The sequence below is a fragment of the Xyrauchen texanus genome, chromosome 1 (assembly GCF_025860055.1).
Source record: "Xyrauchen texanus isolate HMW12.3.18 chromosome 1, RBS_HiC_50CHRs, whole genome shotgun sequence".
Classification (NCBI taxonomy): domain Eukaryota; kingdom Metazoa; phylum Chordata; class Actinopteri; order Cypriniformes; family Catostomidae; genus Xyrauchen; species Xyrauchen texanus.
In genome coordinates, this window is record NC_068276.1 from 326,332 (window position 1) to 353,838 (window position 27,507).

A 27,507-nucleotide genomic window follows, 5' to 3' on the forward strand; every position below is an offset into this window, starting at 1 on the left:
ATATATAGTATTTGCTGGTAAAGCCCATAAATAAAGACAATTAATTATAAATAAAACAAAATCATTATTATAATTAATTCAAATAATAATTAATTCAAATATTATTATTATAAATCCTGAAATATGTTTTTTTTTATTATTGTGTCAGACTAGTAATGGTGCGTTCACATACAACGCGAAGTGAGCGTTTGGCGTGGTGCGATTACATACAAAGTCAATGCAAAGACGCAAATTCGCGGCGGGCGGCGTGAAAGAAGCGAATGGCGCGACTTGAACACGCGAAATCGTTTCATTCGCATATTTGCACGGGGTTTACATTTTTCAACTCGAGCGAGAAATTCACATGACGCGTTGTCGCGAAAGCCTATCAGCGTTGAGATTGTCCAGATGTCACTGACATGTTGACGAAGTAGCAGAAGAAATCTGGAAAAAGTAATTAAAAAAATGTATGTAGCAGTGTGTGGGCACCCAGACTTGCATGACACAACATCATACATGTACAGAGACCGGACGAAAAAAAGACATCGCTTGGAGGAAAGTGAACGAGGAAGTTGGACTACCTGGTAAGTTCTGAAAATATGCGCGTCTACTTGATTCCAGCTATTGGTTGTACTTTACTATTAACCAAGTCGTAGAAGCCCCGCCTCCTGTCCTTTTCCAGAAGAGAAGGGGCAATTTAAACACAATTTTAGCTAAACTTTTCTTCGCGTTTTTTGTGAGCGCACCAGAAAGTATTGAGACAATAGAAAAGTGACTTTAGAAGACAATATTAGCCTATTGTTTGATTTATTCTGAACATGAGCCTGGAGTAGCACGCAATCCAGTTTGTCAATCTGTCCTTTTCACACAGGACGAAAGGTCTGCGCTATTTTTAATTGTTGGTCTACGTACATAAGGATGCTTTTGGAACGTCTCACTGGTTTTCAGCATCATACACACATATATCACGTGTCAAGATCCCTGCTGTTGTGCTTCGTCCAGCTGTCAAGTGTGCTGTGTGGGCGGCTCTCATTCTGTGGCTGCGCTGCTTGTGAGGTTTGATGAGGTGCGCTGACTGCCCCCCGCTGATGCGCAATGAGACAACATGAATTTTCATGTCCCTCAAACTTTATTGATCCGATTGCAGGAAAATAGGACGTTTACTATGGAATTTACGTACGGATCATAAGGTATGATTAATTGTGTAAATGTTTTATAAATGTTGTTATACAAGTATTGTTTCAAGTTGATCTTAACTTGTATTTAACATTCCTTTAATGGCCCAAAATTAGGTACATTTTCTTCTTTAATTTGGGGGTGAAACATGACCTGGACACGTTCTTTCAGGTTTTGTCTGAGTTGTCCAATGTGTTGTTTGAAAACAAGTCATATTTGGTCATTGCTTCATTTGATTAAATATAAATAAATATATAACAAATATTTACAACAACTTGAATTCACAGTCCAGTAGACCCGAACAGACTGGCCACGTGCACCTCCTGTAGTCATTCCACATACACTGATGAACGCAACTGTCGTGCACCTGCCCTTTCTGTCTGTCTCTCTCTCTCTGGCCTGCTCTGCCATGTGTGTAATGCCTCAGTGCCCTCAGTACTGCATTGTGCTGCCAGGCGTCGGCATAGCCGTCGCCACGGTGCTATTGTCATGCCGATATTACAGTATCAATACCCTGACACTGCGACAAAGAGACAGCAGCCAATGCCACAACACTCCACCCCTTTAACCACTCTCCTCTCATTTCCTCTCTCCCTCCATCCTCACCCAATCGATCCCTCCATCTTTGACTAAATATGTGCGTATTGATCCAGTGTCTGTCCCCTCCTCTCTCTCCTTTCATCCCTTTCTTGTTCTCTTTCTCTTTCTCTGTAACATCTATCAGATTTCATCTACCCCTCAGACCACCTCCTATATCTTTCTCTCTTTTCCTCCTCCTCTTCATATTTCATTTCATCTGCCCCTTTTCCCTCCTTCCTCCTCTCCATGCCATCTCTTCCACCCCCCCACCCCACACACACACACACACACACACACACACACACACCTCTGCATGTGTTTTTCTTCTTTTTTTGTCTCCGTCTCACTCACTCTCTGCATATTAATTGGTGCATTTGTGCTGCAGCGTACAAGACAGTCAAAGCGATGGGGGCGGGTGATGATATGACTGTATCAGACACTATACGCAAAACACAAACACATTCACCCACTCATTCCGAAAACCTACAAAGTGAACAGACGGTCAAAGGTGTTTGTTTTATTATCAATATCCCCTTCAAAAATCAAACAAAAAAATATGACCTCTGAACCATTCAAAACGCAAACAAACATGCAATAGCATCAACGAAACTGAATCTGCATTTAAGGTTTTCGGTCTGTGAATGCTATCAAAGATGAATTCAAAGTCAGTGGTTATTAATTCATCTGTGTGATTGTTTGTTTACGGAAAGTCTCGGGCGCACTGAAAAAAAATATGTGAAGTAAATATAGCAGAAAAAGTAGGTTCTACATAGAATAAGTGAGTTAAAGTGTGAACTGAAAAATATTAAGTAATTCAAACATTTACAAAAAAGTATGTAATATAATATAACTAATGAGCTAGTTTATAAATAAATATTATTTATGATTGTTATCTTTATCATGCATCATCATGTATCAGTCTTAATTTAAAAAAAAACTTGTTTTAAAGTAAATTTCACTGGTAAATAAAACAAGCAAATTGTACTAAACTTTTCGAAGTTGGTATTCCCAGCATGCACTGGGTTTGGATAGTTAATGAGTTTGCACGGTTTACTGTTTGCTTTAAATGTTACGTTTACTCACTAACTTTAAATCTACTTAACTTCATGGTACAATATGATATTAAACTAAGTGTATACTATTAAAATGAACTAAGAATAAAGGAGTGCAACATTTTCTTAAATTCAAAATATGTAAATCTTGCTAGTGTGTGTGTGTGTGTGTGTGTGTGTGTGTGTGTGTGTGTGTCTTTGAATCAGACAAAAACATATTTTTATACAGGGCATTCAACAGCATCAATGATACTGAATCTGACATACAGGCTCTCTAAATGTTATCAATCAGACATTAAAGCAAAGGAAGTTAAAAGGGATATTTATGTTTTTATGAATAGAAGGGTCACTCTCACAAATAAGGTTTTCTGATGTAAAAACAAGAACTATTTTACAAATCTAATTCAAAACATGTCAAATTCCAAGAATTTCTGCTTTTGTGTCCATGTTGGTTCACAATTTTTTTTAAAACATTTGTAGCACTTCATATATATATATATACACACACACACTGGCGGCCAAAAGTTTGGAATAATGTACAGATTTTGCTCTTATGGAAAGAAATTGTTACTTTTATTCACCAAGATGGCATTGAACTGATCACAAAGTATATTCAGAACATTAATAACGTGACACATTACTATTACAATTTGAAAAAAAATGTCAGAACTTCTTAAACTACTTCAAAGAGTTCTCATCAAAAATCCTCCACGTGCAGCAATGACAGTTTTGCAGATCCTTGTTATTCTAGCTGTCAGTTTGTCCAGATACTCAAGTGACATTTCACCCCACACTTCCTGTCGGGCACATCTCACTCACCTTAAGGCACTTTTCCACTGCACTTTACAGTTTATAGCACAGTGTCTCAGCAAGAATTTTCCGTTTCATTCATCGCCATTTCTTTTTTCACAATTCCAAAGTCGCAAGAACAAATGAAACTGTTATCGCTATTGCTAACTTTAAAACTAGCGGGTTGATGTCCTGTGTCAAAATTGGTAGTGACCAATCAGTGATCTGCAGGATTTTGACATCACATTTAGTTTCAGCTCAGCTCGCTTGGAACCTCGACCAAGGTGGTACAAAAAAAGTACTATCCACAGTGGAAAACCCCCAAAAATCGAGCAGAGTCGTGTCGAGTGGTACCGTGCAGTGGAAATACCCCATTACAGTCTAGCTGATCCCACAAAAGTTCAATGGGGTGAAGATCCATAAACTCTTTTCCAATTATCTGTTGTCCAATGACTCTGTTTCTTTGCCCACTCGAACCTTTTCTTTTTGTTTTTTACCGTTGTACATGAAACTGGTGTTGAGCGGGTAGAATTCAATGAAGCTGTCAGCTGAGGACATGTGAGGTGCCTATTTCTCAAACTAGAGACTCTGATGTACTTATCCTCTTGTTTAGTTGTACATCTGGTCTTCCACATCTCTTTCTGAACTTGTTAGAGTCAGTTGTCTTTGAAGACTGTAATGTACACCTTTGTATGAAATCTTCAGTTTTTTGGCAATTTCAAGCATTGTATAGACTTCATTCCTCAAAACAATGATTGACTGACTAGTTTCTATAGAAATGTTACGAAGGCAAGAGGAGGCAGACGAGGGGTGAGGACCTACAGTAAGTGCGGTTTTTATTGAAAAATGGTGAAGAGAAACAAGACAGGAACAAATGAAACGTCCACGATGGGAAAACAAAACAGGAAAACATCCAAAAGGGAGCACAGGCTGAAGAAACATCCACGGTGGGCAAAGGTAACATTGACAAATGAGCAAACACATCCAAAACATCTACAGCCAAACATCCACATTCAACGATCGACAAGGAATGGAGGAACAGCAGGGTAGAAATACACGGGGTAATGAGGACTAAACGACAAATAGGTGAGAACAATGGTTGAGTGCTGGCAGTGATGAGGGCCGGGAATTATGGGAATTGTAGTTTTTGACAGTGACTAGTGAAACACGGGGCAGACAACAGGGGATCATGTCATAACCCCCCCTCTAAGGAGCGGATTCCAGACGCTCCTAAAAAAGAACATAAAATACCCAAAAGAAAAAACTAAATTGTCCAAGGAGTGAGGGGAGGAGGGGGGGGGGGCAGACCAAGGAGGGCACAAGGGGCAAACAGACAGTCCAAGGGGGCACAAGGGGCAAACAGACAGTCCAAGGGGGCACAAGGGGCAAACAGACAGTCCAAGGGGGCACAAAGGGCAAGCAGGCAATCCAAGAGGGCCACAAGACGGGGACTGGGTCAGGTGGCCTGGGAGATGGCCACAGGACAGGGTCTGGGTCAGGAGGCCTGGGAGGTGGCCACAGGGTCTGGGTCCGGGGGCCTGGGAGGTGGCCACAGGGTCTGGGTCCGGGGACCTGGGAGGTGGCCACAGGACAGGGACATGTTCAGGAGGCCTGGGAGGTGGCCATGGGACAGGGTCTGGGTCCGGGGGCCTGAGAGTCGGTCACATGGCAAGGACAGGTTCAGGAGGCCTGGGAACCGGCCGCAGGGTAGGGTCTGGGTCTGGAGGCCTGGGAGTTGGCCACAGGACAAGTTCAGGAGATCTGGGAGTCGGCCACAGGGCCACAGCCATTGAGAACTCCGAGGGCGTAGCCGTTGTAGGCTGAGCTATGGAAGTTTCAGGTGGCGGAGCCATGGAGGGCGGAGCCGTGGAAGACTCAGGTGGCAGAGCCATGGAAGGCTCAGGAGGCAGAGCCGTAGTAGGTTCCGGAGACAGGGCCGTGGTAGGCGGAGTCATGGAGAGTTCTAGGGGCCGAGCCGTGGAAGGTGGAGTCATGGAAGGCTCAGGAGGCGGAACCGTAGAAGGCTCTGGAGATGGAGCCATGGTAGGCAGAGCTGTGGGAGGCTCAGGAGGCAGAGCCGAGGAAGGCAGAGCCGTGGAAAGCTTTGGAGGCGGAGCCCTGGAATGCTCGAGAGGCGGAGCCCTGGAAGGCTCTGGGATTGAAGGCTTGAGAGGCGGAGCCCCGGGAGGCGGAGCCCTGGGTGGCTCGAGAGGCGGAGCCCGGGGAGGCAGAGCCCTGTGTGGCTCGAGAGGCGGGGCCCTGGGAGGCTCGGGAGGCGCTGGCTCTGGGAGGGTCGAGGCTACAGGCGCTGGCTCACTGACGGTCGAGGCTACAGGCGCTGGCTCACTGACTACAGGCGCTGGCTCACTGACGGTCGAGGCTACAGGCGCTGGCTCACTGGCGGTCGAGGCTACAGGCGCTGGCTCACTGGCGGTCGAGACTACAGGTACTGGCTCACTGGTGGTCGAGGCTACAGGCGCCAATTTGTTGATCGTGGCATGCGTGAGATCTGGTTCGCTGAACATTGGAGGCAGAACCATGGGAGGTTCTGTGGGTGAAGCCGTGGAAGGCGGAGGCTGGAGAGCGAAGCCTTTCCTCTTCTCCTCCTCCTCCTCTGGGCGGACGAAGCTGGCGACGCTGGCTCTTTGGCCGAGGCAGGCGTGGGCGTTGGCTCGCTGGCAGGCGTGGGCTCGTTGGCCATGGCAGGCATGAAGGGACGAGCCATGGAAGACTGGGGGGTGACCACTGTGGGAAGATAGGTAGGGCCCTCTTCAACTACGCCCACAGTGAACGGCGAGCCACAGGCTAGTAGAGTCTCCTCCACGAATTCGAGGAGCGTCCAGCGGTGCGTCGCCGGTGGCAACCGCTCCTTGAGCGAACTTAATTAGCCTGTTGAACCGCTAAATCCATCTTTGGTCGATCATTCTGTTATGAAGGCAGGAGGAGGCAGACGAGGGGTGAGGATCTAAGTGCGGTTTTTATTGAAAAATGGTGAAGAGAAACAAGACAGGAACAAATGAAACATACACAATGGGAAAACAAAACACGAAAACATCCAAAGGGAGCACAGGCTGAAGAAACATCCACGGTGAGCAAAGATAACATTGACAAATGAGCCAACACATCCAAAACATCTACAGCCAAACATCCACATTCAACGATCGACAAGGAATGGAGGAACAGCAGGGTAGAAATACACAGGGGTAATGAGGACTAAACGACAAATAGGTGAGAACAGTGGTTGAGTGCTGGCAGTGATGAGGACCGGGAATTATGGGAATTGTAGTTTATGACATTGACTAGTGAAACACGGGGCAGACAACAGGGGATCGTGACAGAAAGCGGTTTCTTTTTTGCCATTTTTAACCTAATATTGACCTTAAGACATGCAAGTCTATTGCATACTGTGGCAACTCAAAAACAAACATAAAGACAATGTTAAGCTTCATTTAATGAACCAAATATCTTTCAACTGTGTTTGAAATAATGGCAAGTGATTTTCTAGTACCAAATAACAATTTAGCATGATTACTCAAAAATAAGGTGTTTGAGTGATGCTGCTGTCTTTTTACATCATTAATGTCCTGACTATACTTTGTGATCAGTTGAATGAAGTCATGTGGAGTAGGCAATATTTAAAAAGTATTTAAATTATTTCCTTGGATAAACGAGAGTGTGCAACTTAATCATTTACATAATTGTATTTTTTGAAACATTGAAAAATTCATACCAACAAATATTTTCCCAAATATCATGATTTTTTGAGTCAATATCAAGAAGTTGTCTCAGGGTTACACCATATTACCTCAACAAAATACAATGTGAACTGTAACCACATGACTTTGATTTGGTGAACAAACATTTTAAACATTCATAATATTTTGAAAAAAATTAATTGTCTTTTTTAGCGAAAATGCTCGTGTCAATTTATATATTTTTTTACATTCTCTGGTTGGTTACACCATGTGAGATTTTTTACTTTAAGCCTCGGAAAAAAATTACTTTAAATGACTGAAAACATGTTCATCACAAAAGTGGTGTAATTATTTGTATGAACTGCATTTGTAATGTGTTATGAATAATTTAATTGATCTGGGCAATAATAAAAATAATAATAATAATACAAAAATAATGTGACAAATCATTGACCTGAAAGACTTAATTCAAATATGGAGATGTTAAATAGCAGATGTGAATCTTATTTATTTATTTATTTTGATCAGTTACTACAATTAATACTATTGTTGGTTGTAATTATTGTTATTTGAAAGGAAGGAAGGAAGGAAGAAAGAAAGAAAGAGAGTTGTAAAAGTAGTAGTAGGGGTGGACGGATGGTGAACAACGCGCGCACCTGTGAAGCTCCCACGTGGAGCGCGAGACACAATCACAACTATCTTTGACAAAACTCCACGCGCACTTTCTGACTCAGACATCAGACTCTTCCCTTGCCTTATCATAACCTTCATACTTTTAGAAAGACAACTGTGTGTCATTCGGGGCACTAACATGATTTGTAAGTTCTCGTGTCGGAACGGTTTTGTCTCCGGGACGCGCGCGGCGTGTCAAAGTCTATCCCGCAAATCTATATATAGATTGTGTTAAAATGGTGCCAGTGCGATTACAATGACATTTGCAACCTACAACCTCCGCCTCTCTCTCTCTCTCTCTCTCTCATTCACTCACTCACTCACTCACGACTGCACAATAAATGGATCTTTGGAAGAAAAAAAGGGGGGTGAGAGAGAGAGAGAGACGTGTGAGGAAAGAGGAGGAGAAGATAGAGAGGGCAGAAGGGAGGGGGGCATCGGCGTATGCTTGTATACAACTACCCCCGATTTCCATTTTTTTCCCTAACTCGTAATGTATTTAATTCAAGTGAAACGTAATCATGACGTGTGTTGTCATTAATCTCCTCGCCGCCTCTCCCGTAAGTACATTCAGCCTTACTTTCATCACAAAATAGCGGATTAATTTACAATAATTGACCTAATCTGCTCGTCTTTTTCAACGATTATACGGATACACATTTGTCGCAGGTTTGGCAGCATGTAGACAGTTTTAGACACATCGAGAGAGCGATTGTTGTTGCCGTCATAAACAACAAATATCCGACGACGACTTTTTAGGGGGCTGATCCGGGTGAACGCAAAGCCGTTGAACAGAATGCCTGCCGCGGTCATCGCCGTTACACATCAGGACATATTGCATATTTGCGTCTCGTGTGTCTGTAAGTGCACATCATGCACGTCCCCGCACATATAGTACGCACTTGATCACTTTTGTCTCGTGCCGGTCTGTGCGCGTGCGTGCGAGTCGTGAAATAGATGCGAGATCCGGGCATGAAAATGTAACTTGGCCTTGAATATTTTCGGAGCCTCTTTCAAGTGTGGGAAAAGTGGCCTGAAGTCACTGTAACTACATGTTTGAACTTTCTTTAGTGACTCACAAACGCGTCTGTTCAATCTGCATCAGATCACTAATGCGTGATTTAACCGCATTTGTAGCTGCTTCCGAAGTCCAATGCGTTGCTGTTTCATTTGTAGCTGTAGTGCAACAGCTTCTGTCGCGTTTGAAACGGAATATTTGATCTCGACACCAATCCAGACTGACATAAATCACAGTCATACCCTGTTGCATCGTTTTGCAACATATTGAGGTAGAGTTGCTCCTTCTTTTTCAACTTTGAACTCGGAGCTTCGCGATCATTCATTTATGACAATTACGGGCTGTTCGCGCGTGTCCTAACGTCACCTCACAGATGCGCGTTCGCGGTAACTCATAATCGCTGTTTAAACCGCCTGTCGAAGAAGGATGTTGCAAACTAGTTTCGCTACCGAGCTCGTTTTTGTGGCGAGATTGGCAGTGGATTTCAAGATGAAACCCCACTTTTCATCTGCACCCTGATCGCGTGTCCTTTTCCCCTCCCTTGATCTTTTGTTGAAAGATAATCAGGAAGAAAATGGAGCGGGATACGGAGGCGCAAAACATCACGTCTTAAAAACTACACGACTGCCCCTTTTTGTCCAAAACGATGCTGTTGCTTCTTTACATTACGATCGTGTGCTGTGGGTTAACCGTGCGCGTTTAACGCGTTGACGACGTGCGCTTCATTTGTTTATTTATTTCATTAATGTGGCTTTTTAATTGAGATGGCCTCGCGAGAGAAGGCAACTGAAAATGGTTGCGCGTTACTGACGCATATGACGCGAGGTAACCTCCGGATAAGAGATGGACGGGTCGTCTAATGTCCTAAAATACATTATCAGCCCCAACAGAAACTTATTATTTCAAATGAAATGCTTTGTTGGCACTGGCGTATTTTCTGCCCCTCGCGTGAGAGGTGACGGAATGAGACCAGCCCCCCTGAACTGACATGACAGTTTGACGGATAAAGAGGGCAGAGTAGCACCGAGATGTGGCTCTACGGGGGGGGGGGTGTGCTGCAGAGCCCTGTAAACAACTTTTATAACAGATCTGCTCCGAATCATCCTGATGATGACCAGCACTGAAAAGTGCAGCTATCCGACTTTTAAAACATAGGCTACTTGGTGATCAAAATATTGGCTAATTAGTTAACAGTTCTCGGTTTATAATGGAGTATTAATGTCTTACAGAGACTACACCACTTGAAATACAGAACTTATGCAACAATATTCAGTGGCTGCCAAAAGTGTTTGAACAATTAAGACATGAATACCATTGGATTGGCATTAGATGGCAAAATATACCAAAGCAAGAGGCATTCAGTTTAAAGGAAACTATCACATGAGCAAAGGACACCTGTGTGAACTTGAGGAGAACTGACTTAAAGGTACAGTTCCCCCAAAAATGAAAATTCTCTAATTTACTCCCCCTCATGTCATCCCGGATGTGTATTACTTTCTTTCTTCTGCAGAAGTCAAATTAAGATTTTTAAAAGAATATTTCAGCTCTGTCAGTCCATACGATGTAAGGGAAGGGGTGCCAAAATGCCGGCGCTCCACAAAGCACATAAAGGCAGCATAAAAGTAAACCATACGGCTCCAGTGGTTTAATCCATGTCTTCTGAAGTGATATGATAGGTGTGGGTGAGAAACAGTTCAACATTTAAGTGTTCTTTTTCTTGAAATGTGTCTCCCTGCCCAGTAGGGGGCGATATGCATGAAGAATGTGAATCACCAAAAACACAAAAAGAAGAATGTGAAAGTGATCTGTTTCTCACCCACACCTATCATATAACCACTGGATTTAACCACTGGAGATTATGCTAATTTATGTGATTTTTAGAGCTTCAATATGTTGGCACCCATTCACTTGCATTGTGTGGACCAAAAGAGTTGAAATATTCTTTTAAAAATCTGCATTTGTGTTCCGCAGAAGAATAAAGTCATACATGATCATTGATGAGATAATTTTCATTTTTCCCTTTAATACATCCACAAAAAAATCACCTTGACACCAGTTAAATTAATCTATAGCATGCATGTGGATGAAACATGTAATTGAATTCAATGAGATGGAGACACATCTGAAGTGCGACTTAAATGTTGAGGTTTTTTTGGGCTACCTTAGGTTTGAACTCTCTTAAAGAACAAGCTTGCATGCAGGGGGTAAGATTATTCTCTTTTTTGTATAATTGTCAGCGGGATGTTAATGCATTTGACAGTGCTGTCTGCTTTATGGCATCACTACATACTAGGGTCACTCACTCAAATTGTCAAGCATTTATATGTCAGATTCAAATTCAGCAGGACCTGACCCGTTCTAATGTTCCTGCAGATATAGTTCAGCACTCCCTGTGCTCTGATGCCAGAATGCTGACTTGCCTTAGTGCATTTGCTGCATGTACCAAACACCTTACAGGTCTTTTCATCGGTGGAGTTCTGAGCTGGAGTGGTCTAGAATACAAATAAACAAACTGATTTGTTTAGTATGTTATTCTTTAGAAGACCACTTAATAAGAGCTCATTTCTACTGATGTAGTTCACATCTATACTAATCCATTTAAGTTTAAAACCTCATCATTATTAACATTAAAAATGTCATCGTTTCCCAAAGTATGTGTTTTCGGTAGTGCAAAACCACGTTTTGTTTTTATCTGAGGAACCAACATTTCGTCCAAAAAGCCACTGTAGCCAAGTAGATTAAATATTCTAAAGGTATTAAATAAAAATCGAATTAATTATTCACACAAGTCAGAATGAAATTCAAACATTGAATCAACTGTATATTTTTATTTCATACACAATGATACATAGTAGCTTAAATAGCATCTTAGATAGCATGAAGGTTAGAAATGATGTGAGAATTTTCAGTTTTGAGTGAACTAACGAGGGCAGCCGCTGGCCAAATTCATGCCCTACGCAGAGTGCAGGGGGGGTTTGCGTGAAATGAGTCGAAGCAATCATCCGTGTTCCGCAACTGCTTTCGGGTCCTCGGATAATGTATAACGTGCGAGTAAGGGCAGCCGATGGACTTTCTGGTGCCCCCCTAGGGAGGCACTGCATAGTCTGCTTATAGGGAGTAGCGGTACTGGAACCAACCCTTTAATTTCATGAAATAATTTGGTAATTAAGTAAATTTAACTTGTACATTTTAGTTAATAGTACTGAAAGTGCATAGTACTTAAACCTAGTACAATTTAAATGCACATTTTATTAGAACATTTCTTATAAATATATGTTTAATAATGCACCACATGTCAGACGGATGGGAGGCTTAACGCATGCTATGTACTGTAGTGTATTAAACAACAGCACATTGCATTATTACATTTAAACGCAACATACGCGGCTGCGCCTGCAGACCTCAACACTTGTGCACAAAACACGATGACTGTACCAGTCAACAGATAATGATTATTGATTCATTGAGCAGGTACTACTGAGGTAAAAAGAGATGAGTAGAAAGAAAAAACTTCAGACATAACAAAACATGTTTTCGAAAAAAATCAACAATAAAAATGGCGTAAATATACTTGCAAATAATGAAACCATGCAAGCTCATTAAACACTCAAGCCTGGTGCATGCTAGAAACTCGAGCTTCAAAAAAATCAAGTAAAATTTTTTACAAAATAGGTTAAAAATAGCAAAACCTGTTGTGGAGAAATTTTACATTTTAATTAAAAAAGGAAATTAGGGGAAGATAATTTTGCAAATTTTTCCTCATAGGGAGAATTACTACACAGGGTTTGATGGGAGAGAAAAAGTTCAGGCCAAGGTTAGAAACAGGAAATTAATTTTGTCTGTGGGGATTTGTTGTATGACTTACAGTACACACACGCTGACCCTAGAAATCTCAGAAATACAAGAAATGAAAAGTGCAGTTCATGCCTTGCACACACACAGTTGCACCAAGTACTGAGCAACAGATATCTATCTCTACTTATCAAAGACAAATTCATGTTACATTTCGAAGGCCATATGTGTCTGAACACTCTCGGTATGTGTGAACAATCTCTTCTTAAATGTTGCATACATTACATGGCTACACTGTTGGAGGCTCAGTGTGTCCTCACACCAAAGGCACGATACGTTATTTCAGGTGTTCAAGGCTACAGCAGAAAAAGTGCCGCAAGGAAAAGCGTGCTACTTCAGTCATATAGAGATTTTATGAAAGTTTTGTTTTTTTATGAGAGTGAGTTAAATTGCATTTATAAGGGTGTGAATTGTAAATATTATTATTCTTAATAATGCAACGTTATTTTAAGTACTTGTGTAACAAATGTTCAATAAATCGAATTAGTTATATTTAGATAATGGAAGAATCAGTTGACCTCGAACAAACACTCCCTGACATCTTGTGAACAGGTTAGTATTATTTATTTTCCAGCATCAGTCATCTTTACGAGACGCACTTGTGCAATTTGTTCCTGTTCAGCATGATCTTATGAAAATTCCAATGTGTGACCCTTAAATTGAGTTAAATATTCTCCCAAAATGATGAGGTTTATGCGCTACTGAATTTTAGCTAAATCAACAAAACCATCCTCCCTACCCTAAACCTTAAATCTAAACCTAACAGATCCAAAAAAAAGCAAATATATGCCGAAAAATCTCATTTTGTTGTACTAATAATAAGACTCTCGGTGCTACTCTGCCCTCTTTATCCGTCAAACTGTCACGTCAGTTCAGGGGGGCTGGTCTCATTCCGTCACCTCTCACGCGAGGGGCAGAAAATACGATGCTACCCTCACACCAATGGCCACAACGCATTGCATTTGAAATGATGATTTCTTTAAAGTTTCTGTTGGGGCTGATAATGTATATTAGGACATTAGACGAGCCGTGCATCTCTTATCTTGAGGTTACCTCGTGTCATATCCATCAGTCGCCTCTCGTGCTCTTCAGGACTCGTACAGTCCTTGTCATCACAAGTACAACGTCTGCACGGGCCTTAAAATGAAGCCCAAACCCGACCCGTTCCCAAAACAGTGTGAACCGACCCAATGGTACGTCAGATATTCAACACGGACCAAACATGTATAGAATTTAAGCCTGAACCCAAAATCGCTCACTCTCTTGGGGGGGTTCCTTGCTAAAGAACAATCTGGAATCATATGTAACAGTGTAACGCTGCACTCCGGTGCAAGATTCTGAAAAACGGTTTAAGTGCTAAAAGGGTTAAGATGTTATAAGTTAGCATTTTGTGAGGAACAGAGTGAAAAGTAAATATAATAAGTAATTTGATAATTAATTACTGAAGCGCCTCTAGTGTTTCATTCACTAGTAAATTGCGCGAATTGAGCAATGTGAAATCATTTAGCAAAAATAGGCATACTCTAACAACATGTTTCTATGCAAACAGGTAGTTCTTATCACATCTTATGTGTGTTGCGCTTTTAGTGTGTGGAAAATCGAATCTTAAAATGTATACAAAATATTGTAATTACTAATTCAATTGCGATAACATTACATACGGTAGTTTCAACTGATTGCAGCCTATTTTGCCTCTTTCTTTTGTTTTTAAAATATAAATTAATTCCATTACATTCAAAGCATGAATTATTTATATGGTGGACTTTTTGTGTCACATGAAGATACAAAAAGTGTGTGCCTGCACGTTTGTGTGAGTGTAGCATGTGGCCATTCAGACAAAGGTGTTTAGCATGCATGAATCATCCAGTGACTAGGTGCCATATTGAGTGTGTGTGTGTGTGTGTGTGTGTGTGTGTGAATTATTTGCGCGTGCTGCTTTATCACTCTCCTGCCTTCATGTCTTCCCTCCCCCCTCTGTCTAGCACCTTATCACTCTCTACATCTATCCAAATTTGAAGAAGCTTTATTGGCGTGACAGGGTTGGTCAGACAGGAACGTGTCTATCAAGGCGGAACTTAGAATTGCCATAACGATAATAGTGCCAGCAGACCAAACTGATCGCTGGATCCTCCATTGCTGTGCAGAACACTCTGTCCCCCTTCTTGAAAGATTTACTCATCAAATATGCTTCATTCAGAGCAAATTTGTGTTCTTCATTTATGCTATTTTTCTCCACTAACCCCCTCCAAACCCATTCTTATTTTCCTCTTGCCTGTCTATCTTTCTCTTCTCTTTCTTTCTCTTGCCATGTTGGCAGGTCTTAATCTACCAGCTGATATCAGCATTCCCTGGCACTGTGCCACATGGCACTGCTGCAGAGAGAAAGAAAACGATAGAATGAAAGAAAATCAGTGAAGAACATAGGGAGGAGGGAATGAGTGAGAAAAGAGGGGGATGGAATAAGAATCTATGGAGGAGAAAATATATTGGGGAAATGAGTGACAATAATGATGGGAGAAAAAAGAAAGAAAGAAAGAAAGAAAGAAAGAAAGGGGGCAGAATGATTGATATAGTCTGAAATCCTTGTGATTCACGGCAGAGAAAACGTTAACTGGCTCCACTAGCCTCTGTTTCGTCCAAGTCTTATGTCACATATACACATGCTAACACATACACAGTAATACACACTCATACACAAACACTTGGTTGTGCACATAAATCCAAACGCAGACATGGGCACACAGTTCAGTCTGTTCACATAAGTAAATACAGAAAAAGATACATAAACACCCACACAAACACAAGCTTAGTGTCACATATTGAAGCATACAGACACCCTCACAGATGTTCAGCAGATTGTCTTGCTGTGATCATCAATGAAATCATTTAAAAACGAAGCAGGTGGGAGTTTTTCCTATGTTGTGCCAGGGCTTGTCTACCCACAACCTGTAGACTTACTTAATGTATGCATGTGTGCAATAATGTGATTGTTTACCTCTGTCAGTTAAGTGTGAGTTTAGGGAGTGAGTACTGTTCTGGTGTGTTGGTGTCAGTTATATCATTGTGTCTGTGTTTTAAGGAGTATGTATGTTGTTATTTTGATTTAAGCAGTCACTGTAAGTGTATGCAGGAAGGGTGTGTGGGGAAGTCCAAACATCTCGCGCCCATCCTGTTTGGGACAGTCTGTGTCCTGCCCTGCCCTTCGACCCATACACAGGAACAAACGCATGTGCACTCATATTTATTCTGGATTGTGCTTGACAGGGGACTGTTGGAGGTGGTCAGGCAGATTGCCACCATAAGAAAACAACCTCTCTCAGTCACGGTAGTGAAGCATGTCATAGACATATCACTGGTGAGTTCACACAAGTCTAAAGGCAGGAGGCATTGTGTACATTTTACTTATTTGAGTTCATCTATCTTGTCTATCTAATCACTTTCTCTATTTCTCTTTTTTTTCTTGCTCAGACTATGGATTCCCCACCAGAATGTGTGCTGGCTCTTTCCTGTGAGCCCCCAATGTCTCCTCCTTCCATGCCCTCCCTGGACCACAGTCCCCAAGGCCTACCCCAGAGTCCACAATCTAACCTGTCCAGCCCTCAAACTGAACTCTATGCCCCAGTCTCACCCTGCCCCCTTCCTGGTACCAGCCTACAAGATGAGGAAGACGAGGATGAGGAGTTATCAACACCCCCATCACCCACCCCAGCCGTGGCGCTATTTCCAGGTGAATTGGAACTTGGCAGTCCCTCATCTGAAGGCAGCCGTCCGACCACACCATCAGCACCTTTCCCTGGCTTCGGAGTTCTGGAGCAGGCAATCTCCTCTGGTCACAATACCACCTGCAGTGATGAGCTGGATCTTCAGCTTTTCAACAATGAAGGGATGGTTTTGCCAGGGGGGACAACCACTGGGCCTGCCCTAAGGTTCCCATGCCACGTGTGTGGAAAGAGGTTTCGCTTTCAGAGCATTCTTTCTCTGCATGCTCGAGCTCACAGTTTGGACAGGGACCGTCGGGTTTCAGTTCTCTACCGAAACACACATGTCAAACAGAACCATGTGAGTGATAGTGTAATCCAGAATCTCAACAGCAAACAGCTTGGTCTGAAACAGAGTTTATTATCTGGGCCATTGCAAAAGAATGTAGATGAAGACATGGTTCCAGAGGAACCTCTTCACACTGCTAGTAGCCCTCAGTTCCTCTTTGAAGGAACCACAGCGCTGACTCCGCCTCTTACAGAGGAAGCACCAATCTCTACTTCCTTCTTTCCACTTAGTCATGCCCATGTGGAGGACACCACCACCTCCACAGCTACATCCGCCTTCCGTTGCCATGCTTGTAAGGGTAAGTTTCGCACAGCATCAGAGCTTGCACGTCATGTGCGGATCCTCCACAACCCCTACAAATGTACAATGTGCCCCTTCTCAGCTAGTCAGGAGGAAAGTCTGGCTGCCCATCTGCAGGAGAGTCACCCACCTGAAGATCCTGCAGTAGCCACTGTTTTCCCTTCTCAGCCTGTAACTGCACCACCAGAAACTCCTCTCTCACAAACTACAGTTGTTCCAGCATTCCGCTGTGAGACATGTGGCCAACGTTTCACTCAATCCTGGTTTCTGAAGGGGCATATGCGGAAGCACAAGGACTCATTGGACCACAAGTGCCAGGTGTGTGGCCGCGGTTTCAAGGAACCCTGGTTTCTTAAGAACCATATGAAGGTGCATCTCAACAAGCTGGGCCTCAAGGCTGGCTTGGGAAATCTGGGACCGGCTGGATCCGATCAAACCAAAGGTCATGCAAGCACACAAGTGTTGGGGGCTCTGTATTCCAACCTGCTCCTGGCCCGCAGTATGGCAGGTAGCAGAGGCACAGGAAGTCGCACAGAAATGTCAGATGGTGGTGTTGCAGGCTCGAGTAAATCATCTATCTTGGGATATCTGGGATTACCCAAAGACATCAGCAATGGAAGTTGCATGGAGCGCCTTCAGGAAGTTGCACAGGTTGCAGAAATGGGTAATGGAGGAGGAAGGGGAGATGAGGCAGCAGACGGAGCAGACCAGACAGCCATGTGGCAGCTGGTTACTCGCAGTCTGGCAGCGGCACAGCACAACCAACTGCAGCAGCGGTCCCACTCACACCATCAACTTTCTTCCTCACGAGGCACAGTTGCTGGGGAAGCCAAACAATTGAGAACCTACCAAGGTGGACTGGGTTCTAGAGATGAATTGGAGGCCTCTAGTGCACCCTGGGAGTGTCCAGATTGCGGAAAGATGTTCCGAAGCCTTCAGCAGGTGGTTGCTCATGCCCGTGTCCATGTCCAGAAACCACATAAAGGTCAAAGTGCTCGAGGGGGCACATCAAGAGAGGAGGATATTATAAACCAAGTCAGTGGAGCTCAAGTAACAGGCAGATTGGGGCACAGAGTTAATGACAATGAAGACATAAGGCAGGAATCAAAGCAACTCCCATCAGGAGTGGTGACAGCTGGGAGCTTCCATTCGATCTTATCACATCTCTCTGGTAAGGATCAGCCAGCATAATTAAAAACAGATGACTTTATTAGGACAATATTTCTGATCCTTTTCAATGCTTCATATGTTTTTGCTCAGCAGGAAGTCGATTACATTTTTTTTTTTTCAAAGAGTTCACTGCTGTTAGTTTTGTAGCATTTCCTCTCTATGTTCCAGGGAAGCAGGATTGTTCTCAGAAACATCAAACCAGGTAGCCACTGAATTTACCACATTATTCCTTCTCATCTCCAGGTCAGAATGGTTCTTCAGCTCCAAGAGAGCGTGTTCGGGGAACAGGAATAAAGGATTGCCCCTACTGTGGTAAAGCCTTCCGATCTTCTCATCACCTTAAAGTGCACCTTCGTGTTCACACGGGTAAGACCAAGAAACATACACTACAGACACATTTTACACAGTCTTATGAATTTTTATGGTTAAATTTTGTATGAACAAATGTATGTAATATGTAATGTAATAAATCTTTTAGTCTTTTATCATTTTTGTATCATCTTAGATGTCTTGCATTTTATGTCCATTCTTGTGAAGTATTTTAGCTTTACACTATTAATGTGACATATCACAGAAATTATCATGATGATGACTATTGTGGTGGTGGGGTGTATTTATTAAATTATGTCAGTTATTCATATTCATTACATGTCTTATTATACCCCAAAATGGTAATTATTCTGGTTAAGCTTGATTGAAGCCATTTTCTGCCTATTAGGTTATTCCCAATGTTCCCTCTAATCTTTTACAGCACTGAGCAAATAAATATTTCTCTGTGCGCAAACTTCAAAACTGTGAGCAACTTGCGCAAAAATGTCTTCTGTGACCGTACCAGTAGTACATATAAAAAGGGCATGTTACCATATACTAATATAGTTTTGAATGACTTACTCCCTTCTGTTAACTGTTTTACAACAAGTACAGCAACTAATAATAATATGACAGTATAATATTTTGAAACAGCCACATTTTTATTAAACCAATCTCTCTCTCTATATATATATATACTGACATCATGGTGCTACTAGACCTTCATCAGTCCCTTGTCCAGCCCTGCAGGTCTATGGAAGACCTCTCTCAGAGCAGCATCTAAAAAACACAGATGCACCACAATAGTTAAAACACAACATACACCATCACATTATTACATTAATAATTAAGATCAAAGTATTGCTAGGCACTATACAAATAAAAGTGCCTTCAGTCTTCCATCTCTGTCTGTTTCACTTCTGTGTTTATAGACCTTGTTTAGGTATATACACTCTACTGTTTCTGCTTATTTCTGCTGGTCTGTACACATACACCAAAATAGTAACCTAACCTTTAAACAAAATGTAAACCTTCAGTCAACTAATTAATAATGACTTTATACATACAATGATATGCTTAAGGAATTATTAAAATTGTTATTACAGTAAACATTAAAAATGTCAAAAGTCAAGTCAAACACATGAATACTAAATATATTTATTTAGTATTGTAGCCTACCTTAAAACTTCTCCCATCTGTCCTTGTCCCCTTTCCAGTGGCTGTAGACCTTGTCCAGATTTATAGGGCCCTCTGCTTGTGTAGACTGGATTCTCATTAGCTGATCTAAGTGTGTGGTCTCAATTCGGTTCTGTGATTTTGTCTTGATACGATTCATCAGACTGAAACTGCGTTCATAGTCTGCACTAGATGTTTGGAATGTTCCACTAATGTCAATCAGCTGTACAAGATCAGTAAACACCTCACTTTTTAGTGTCCATGTCTGCAGCGCTCCCCTCTTTCGTTTTTCTTTAATAGTGAACTTGAAATCCTTGTACTGTTGACAGATACGCTCTGTGGCAGTCTCGTCCGTTTGTTTTAGAATAGCGTGGAACTTCTCTGTCAGTCTGGTTACATCATCTGTACCATGATAAAAATCGAGTGTTGAATCCAGTGTTTCTAGGTTAAAAGCAGAGCGTTCTCTAAGCTCACTTTCAGGAAATCGAGCATCAAGATGGTCACAGATTTAAGGACAAACAGAATAATAGCCGCTGTATTTACAGCACTGTCACTTGTTTTCAACAGCCCGTTCACTCGGTTGCTCCAATAAACATGCTCTCCGAGATACTGAGACCGAAGTTTTCCCATTTTAGCTATGGCAAGGCAATGGGCATCAATGATGGTAAGATTGCTTCACTGCAAGGAGACACAGAGCTGAGCTAGTTCTTCCAATACATCTCCAAGCACAGTGAGAGCAAGTCTGTACTTCGGATCGACAGATTATTGTGACAATATTTTGCAATCGGGTCGTCGTTGTCAGCTTGTTTCGTGCAGTACTCTGTTTTAGCTGTAATTGTGCAAAAATGCATTTACAGCTTGGCAATGGTACAGCCAACATACCTCATTCTAAAGTCTGCTAACATTTTGCTAACAGTAAATATAATGCTGTTTCCACTTCCTTCATCAAAGGCACACCTGTCCAAGCATCAACAATTCCCAAATCCTCTCTATGAGCAACACAATGTTGCTCCATAATGTGAGGTCTCTGTCATCTCAGTATTGCTGTGACTCCATTATTTTTACCTAACATGACAGAGGTGCCGTCAGACGTTAACATTAACATTTTCTGTAAATCAAGTCGATGATCCGTCTAGAACTTTATTATTGCATCCGCAATATGCTGAGCACTGCATCCTGCCAGATGAATGATCCCGGCAAACACAGTTTTGTAAGTGATGTCATTTTACTTAATAAACCTAATGTAATTAACCTGCATTGTATGCACTGTAATGTCTTTGCTTTCATCAACTATCAGTGTGTGAACATAGGCATTTCTCACACTTTCCACAGTCTCAGATTGTACAACTGCATTAAATGATTCCACAAATTCAAATGCATAGTTTTTACTTCTCCAGCTGTCGGGAAGTCTAACATATTTCGCCAGATGATCATGAATTTCTTGAACAGACAGCATTGACGCATTCATTTTGATGGCAAGAAGCACGTAAACTTTATTCTTACCAAAAATTCTGAAATATTATGTATTTTTTGTACTTTGTAATTATTGTAAAAAATAACTGTAGTGAAGTTGAATACTTCATTTGAATCAACTCAAGTATAATTAAAAGTACTATTATTTATTTATTCTTAAAAAAACGAGAAAAATTAAAAAAGAAAATGTACTCATGTACTTTAATGAGATTAGATGTAATTTGTTACTTTCCACCTCTGATAAGAGCTGGAATGCCCTAATTGAACTGTAATGCTCTAGGAACAACACCTGATGTTACATACAGTGACACATTCTGCCATCTATCAATTACTGTGTGTAACTGCAACATGTGCACATACTGGACAACGACCTCAAAGAGTAAATTCAAAATACATCTGAAAATACTATACTTTATCTTTTCACAGAAATAATGAACTTTTGTTGGCCATTTTTTTCAATGACTTTTAACCAGGTGTTTTTTTGTGGATGTATGAAGTTAGTTCCCCTTAAGTTTCCTTGCAGCTTTAGCAGAGTAAATTCGGCTGAATTCTATCATCATTTACTCCCTCAGATTGAAACCATATGACATTCTATCTTCTGTGGAACACAAAAGGACATGTTTTGAAGAAGGTGTACTATGTAAAGCATCATGCACCTTAATTTCAATTTGCAAATGAAAGATTTTCAGCGAATAATTACTTACATTTTGGTCTGTTCCTGGATGTGTGTGTGTGTGTGTGTGTGTCCGCTTCTTGGGAGCTGTATTCATGTATTCATTATATATGCTTTCATTGTGTTTCAAAAGAGCTGCACATGCACAGATGAAGGCCACTAGTCTGCATGTCCACGTCAAGTGGGTAATTTGGGACAGGGCCAAAATGTGCTGCTCTAAGTGTCCAAATACTTTTTGGGGCCACTGTAGTTATTTCACACAGAATTGTTTTATATTTGTTTTTCAAATAAACTCTTTTAACTCACCATGCAATGTCATTATTTGCCAAATTACATTTTAGTCTTATATTTATGTAGAGGGAAACAATTTTACTTAAAAATCTGTATATTTAACAAGAGCCATTTCTTCCTTCTTTTAGGTGAGAGACCATACAAATGCCCCCACTGTGATTATGCTGGCACCCAGTCTGGCTCTCTCAAGTACCATCTACAGCGTCATCATCGTGAGCAAAGGAATGCTATGGCAACTTCCCCAAACTCCCCTTCACCGAGTCTCCCCTCTTTGACTGGCTCTTCTCGCGAAGGGGGAAGAAAACGGTGTCGGCTCCCCTCTATGTCCCACTCCTCTTTTGGGAGGGTTCCTAGAGAGCCTCCCTATTCCAGGAATGGTCAGTCATGGGCTGCAAGCCCTTTAGAGAAAAATGATGGCTCTTTGTCTGGACATCTAAGAGAGGCAGACTTAGAGAGTCAGCATCGCAATCTGTCAGGGATGGTGGGAGCACTCTTCCCTGGTGGTTTGGAAGCAAGTTGGACAGGGGAGGCCCCACCCCCCAAAATGCCCAAAGTGTCTAGACGGAAGCCCTTTACCACAAGCCGCATGGCATCTACAAATGGGTACACTTCCAGTGGGATCGCTTCCAGTGGTTCTCAGGAAGGAGGCTTTGAACCACTTGACCTTTCCCGTCGCCCTTTACAAGATGAGGGGCCAGCGACTAGTCCTGGAGGTGGACCATCAACAGGCTTTAAAGGAGGGAATGACATCCTTAATCAATGTGTGTTCTGTCCCTTTCGAACCTCTTCTGTTGAGCTGATGGCAATGCACCTTCAGGTTAATCATACCAGCAAGTCTCGCCGCAAGAGAGGCAGTTCTGCCAACCATTCTCCAAGACTAACCCTGTCTGGGACAGACCATGACCCACTGGCACTATGGAAGTTCCTCAGTGTAGGGGATGGCATAAGGTCTCCTGAGGATTGGGTCTCATCCAAGGCAATATCTGAGAATGGAGTCAGTCCAGAGAACAGAGAAACAGAGAACAACGTCGAACTGGTCCAAGAACTGGTGGGAACCACAGAAAAGGGGATTGAAATGAGAGTGGACTTCGATGAGGAAGATGAGGAGGTGGACGAGGAAGAGAATGACCTGGAAGCAAATGGCAGCTTTGGAAATTTACCCCAGCATCAAAGCGAAAGGGCTCACTCTGTTTCACCAGACCTCACAGATGATGATCTCCCTAAGGAGGAGGATGGTATCTTGGGGAAATAACACTTAAATAGAGACCTCGATGAGTTCAGAGCTGGAGCCAGGGAAGAATAAAGAAAACTGAGAAGAAAATATTTGGGAGCTGTCCAGGGTCCCTCGTATCATTCTGACCAAGGGTAAACAGTTGTTATGCTAACATATACTGTACAGTACATAATCAAACCCGTCAAAAGCATTTACATTAATGGCTTTTACGCCATATATACATAGCCCCCCCTTGGTTAGTGATAATTTACCTCTACACACACAAAGACTTGCAATCAAACAGAGATATCAGTATTGTATGCCACTCTAAAGGTGGACACATATAACTTTGCATGGTCTAGAGGTTACTGCCAATCTAAGCAACTTACTATTGGTCAATGAGGCAAATTCACATATCAGAGTTCACCAAACTTGAACTTCATGCAAAATCTGCAAAGGCAAATTCTTTACCAACAGAAGTCCCTCAGGTGAAATTCCACAATGTGTGGATTCCTATTGAGAGAACTTTTTCGCCTGTGGAATTTTGCTGTGCGAAGGTAAATGTGACTGCACCTTAAAGGGATAGTTCACCTAAATATTTTTCATTCTCTCATCATTTACTGTGTAGATGTGTATGACCAACAGAGCTGAGATATTCTTTTAGAAATCTTAATTTCTGCAGAAGAATGAAGGTCATACACATCTGGGATGGCATGAGGGTGAGTAAATGATGATAGAATTGTCATATTTGGGTGAACTATGCCTTTGAGCCTACCTGTGAAGGAGTTTTGGGGCCTTTTCGATCACTGTGCAATTGCAAAGTCTAGTTCTACTGAACTTTTCCTGTGAATCTTGCCCTCATCTCCAAGAACCTGGAATGTCAATCTGGAGAGCTGAAGAAGCAAAAAAGAGGCACTATCCTTAATCACTACAATATATTAATGCTGAGATAAAAAGGGGAACAGAATACTAAATGGAGAAAAGGGCCGCTTATTATGTTGGTAAGAGGGATTGTCCTACTTCCATGTGAACGTACTTTTATAGCACTTCTTCTGTAAACCAAAGGAGTGACTGCACTTCTTTTCATGCACGTGCCAGACTCTGAACAGAATGCTGTGATAAGTGAATAGTACTTCTGAATCACCTCTAACAAAAACTGGACAGAGTAAAGATTATAGACACTGCCACTCTGCACCAATGCAGATATGCCTCCGTATATGAAACAGAGAGTTTGCCTCTTCTATATGCTATTTCTCTCAGTGCCTGTTGATGTAAATGTTTTTTTTAGCAGATTCAAACAACACAGGAATATAGTTACAGTAAATATATACAGTATATGCATAGTTGTACTACAGCGTAGAGTTCTGTAACACAATGGTGTCAGTTTGTGACTATGTCTGCTGTGAATGAAACAATGGAATGAACTTTGCGCACCACATGTGAGAACAACTGGCCCTTTACAGAGGCCAGTTGTAAGTGTTTACATTACAAATACCACCTGGATTTTCAGGTGGAATCCGGACCACCATTACAACAGAAAGTAGCTTTGAGTTGAAATTTCAGGGTTTGCAACAAATTACAATCTACAAATGGAGACTCAGCAATATATCATTCCTATTCCTGTTAAATCTGTGACTCTCAAACTATCAGAGAGAGGGTGGACAGTTGGTATCTACTTAACAGAAAGAAGAAAACATATTCAGTATGCCATTTCTTTTATATAAGTAGAATATCTGTTTTAATTTAAAAAAACAAAAAAAAAAAAAACACTTAAGTTCATCATCCCAGTAGAGCATATGTAGCTTTTGTAAAGATAAGAGATCAAAAGAGGAAAATAAAAGTTCTCCTTTTAATAAGTGTTAATGGAAAAAGCATATGGAGAATAGTAATAAGTATTATAATAATTATGAAAGAAGACTGCTTTAGAATGTCGTAAGAGCACTGTGCAAAGTTTATTTTCTAGCTTTGTTTTGCCTTTAAATGTCGACCAAACTTTCTTTTCCCAAAACACTTTTCTTTTTTTTTTTTTCATAATGCTTCAGGTTCTTGAACAATGTGTGTATTCTTCAATCAACAAACCAATCATTTGGACACACAATCAATGTTTTCTAAGGATCTTTTAATTTCAGTGATTGCTAATATATTTATAAGTGAATGCTGAGATCATGTCCAAGCATGTCACAATATCAGCATTATCAGTTTGCCAAATTTTATTTAATGTTATTTAGTGTTGCATTTTATGCAGAATTTCAATTAGCACATAATAGAAGGGTTGATCTACTCATCCTTGTGCGTCTACAGTGAGGTACGAATGTCTAAGACCACTAGTGAGCATGCTTCAGTAAGATGTCTTGTCTAATTTAAAACAAATCATATTATTAGCATAACAATTTGAGTAAACAATTGAATTGAAAAATGAATTGCAAAATTTCTTGGTCATTGGTATGTCTCTCTTTCTGAGTTGGTATACAATCATTGCAAAACCTGATGATCCCTGTTATCCCAGCATGGTTTCAGAATATTGTAAAGAGCATCTTGTGTGCTTCTATGAATGGAACGAAATCAGACTTTTAGGACAAAAGAGTATATTTGATATTTTCTTTGCTTTTTTTTATTATTTATCCAAAAACACAAAACCCAGATTTCCAGTGTGGTCTCAGACTTTTGGACCCCAATCATTTCCATCCCATTTGTATCATTAGACAACATTAGGAAGGCAGTACTTTTGTCCAGTGATTGACAGAGGCTGGCCTTACTCTGCTGCACATTACTGTGTTCTTGTTTTGTATGTAAAGCCTCCGATGTGGTGTTCGTTTAAGTTAACAGTCAAGCCACTGTGCCTTCTGTCCTGAGCACTTCCTCAAGTACTTTGTAAGCTCACCAAAAGCACTTAGCCCCTACTGTATCTCTTTGTGTTCTTTGGTAAACTGTTGTCTTTCTGTCTCTAGTTCTCTGTTTTCTTTCATTGAGATGTCAGATGTGGGGGTCATTCTCATTTAATTCTGACTAGCATCATTCCATCACTCATGTCTGTGTGATATTTCATCTCCAGCTTTTTACCTTCCCTTTAGCAAATGTGCCACGGAAAGCTTGTGTATTATGTAGCTGTGAGGCCTTTTTAGAAGTTATTTTAATTTCTATTATGTTCTTTGATGCTGATAAGATGCAATCAAGCTCTTCTGATCATAATTATTATTATAATTGTACTTTTTGTTTTATGGAAAAATGACACACACACAAAAAAAACTCATTTCACAAAAACGAACAAAAATGTGTTTCTTAAATGTTGTACAGATAGAGATAGACATGTGTTTCTAACAAGAGATCAAACCCCAGTACCTGCTCTCCATCACTCCCTACATAACGATACATCTGCATCAGTGCAGATGAGACTCTTTTAGGACGGCCTAACTGTGTACAGGGATCAGGGCAATAGTTTGTTTATCTGAGTCTTTATTTGCATGTGTGTGTTTGCAAAAGAGTGCATCAAGGTTTTTTTAATTTATTGTTTTATACACTGACACTGTGAAATAAGTACCACTCGCATAAAACTATTCCCAAACAGCGATGTGCAGTTTAAAAGTTTCTCAAAGTTTGACATGCATTGTTTTCCAGTGTAAGGGGAGAGGTGGAGGGGAGGTCAAGGTTTGATCTTTTCAGTAGCTGACTGCTATTGATGTCAGGGGAAGCTGATCTAACATAGTAGTAACTAATATGAACTTGTGGGTTGAGAAATAAAACAGTAGAGAATAAACAAAACACAAAAAAATGCTTATTATAGTGTACTAGTGTGTATGTGTTTTGCATTACATTTCATGCTATATTTAATTAATTTTGTGCATTTTCCAAAAACATGTACTTGGGGATCCATACATCCATTTTAACCCTTAAATGCATGGTTGTTTGGCCAAACATTGGCCTTTAGCGACTCGTCACGTATGGATCTACAAAATGCCCAGATAGTAAACATTTTCTAAACATTTGCATGACAATTGGTAAATAATAGAATTGAATATATTGTGTTATATTTTGATGTATTTTTC

General features: G+C 41.2%; 2 protein-coding genes across 2 annotated transcripts in view; one reads left to right on the plus strand and one right to left on the minus strand.

Moving 5' to 3' along the window:
* Positions 1–27,507, minus strand: part of LOC127648178 (histone H3) — a 1,095,985-nt gene that overhangs the window by 154,561 nt on the left and 913,917 nt on the right. The gene's annotated exons all lie outside the window — the stretch shown is intronic.
* On the plus strand, positions 8,371–27,218 carry LOC127647879 (zinc finger protein 219-like). The gene is made up of 5 exons (XM_052132398.1): positions 8,371–8,502; positions 16,077–16,167; positions 16,281–18,330; positions 18,573–18,695; positions 22,380–27,218. The coding sequence occupies exons 3-5, from the start codon at positions 16,284–16,286 to the stop codon at positions 23,501–23,503; spliced, it is 3,294 nt and encodes a 1,097-aa protein (XP_051988358.1). The 5' UTR covers positions 8,371–8,502; positions 16,077–16,167; positions 16,281–16,283; the 3' UTR covers positions 23,504–27,218.

What these genes read in the sequence shown, in the direction of transcription:
- LOC127647879 (XM_052132398.1), top strand. Translation starts at nt 16,284, where the DNA reads ATGGATTCCCCACCAGAATGTGTGCTGGCTCTTTCCTGTGAGCCCCCA. An exon ending in GATCTTATCACATCTCTCTG is followed by an intron (nt 18,331 to 18,572) that starts GTAAGGATCAGC and finishes TCTCATCTCCAG; the next exon opens with GTCAGAATGGTTCTTCAGCT. An exon ending in GCACCTTCGTGTTCACACGG is followed by an intron (nt 18,696 to 22,379) that starts GTAAGACCAAGA and finishes TCCTTCTTTTAG; the next exon opens with GTGAGAGACCATACAAATGC.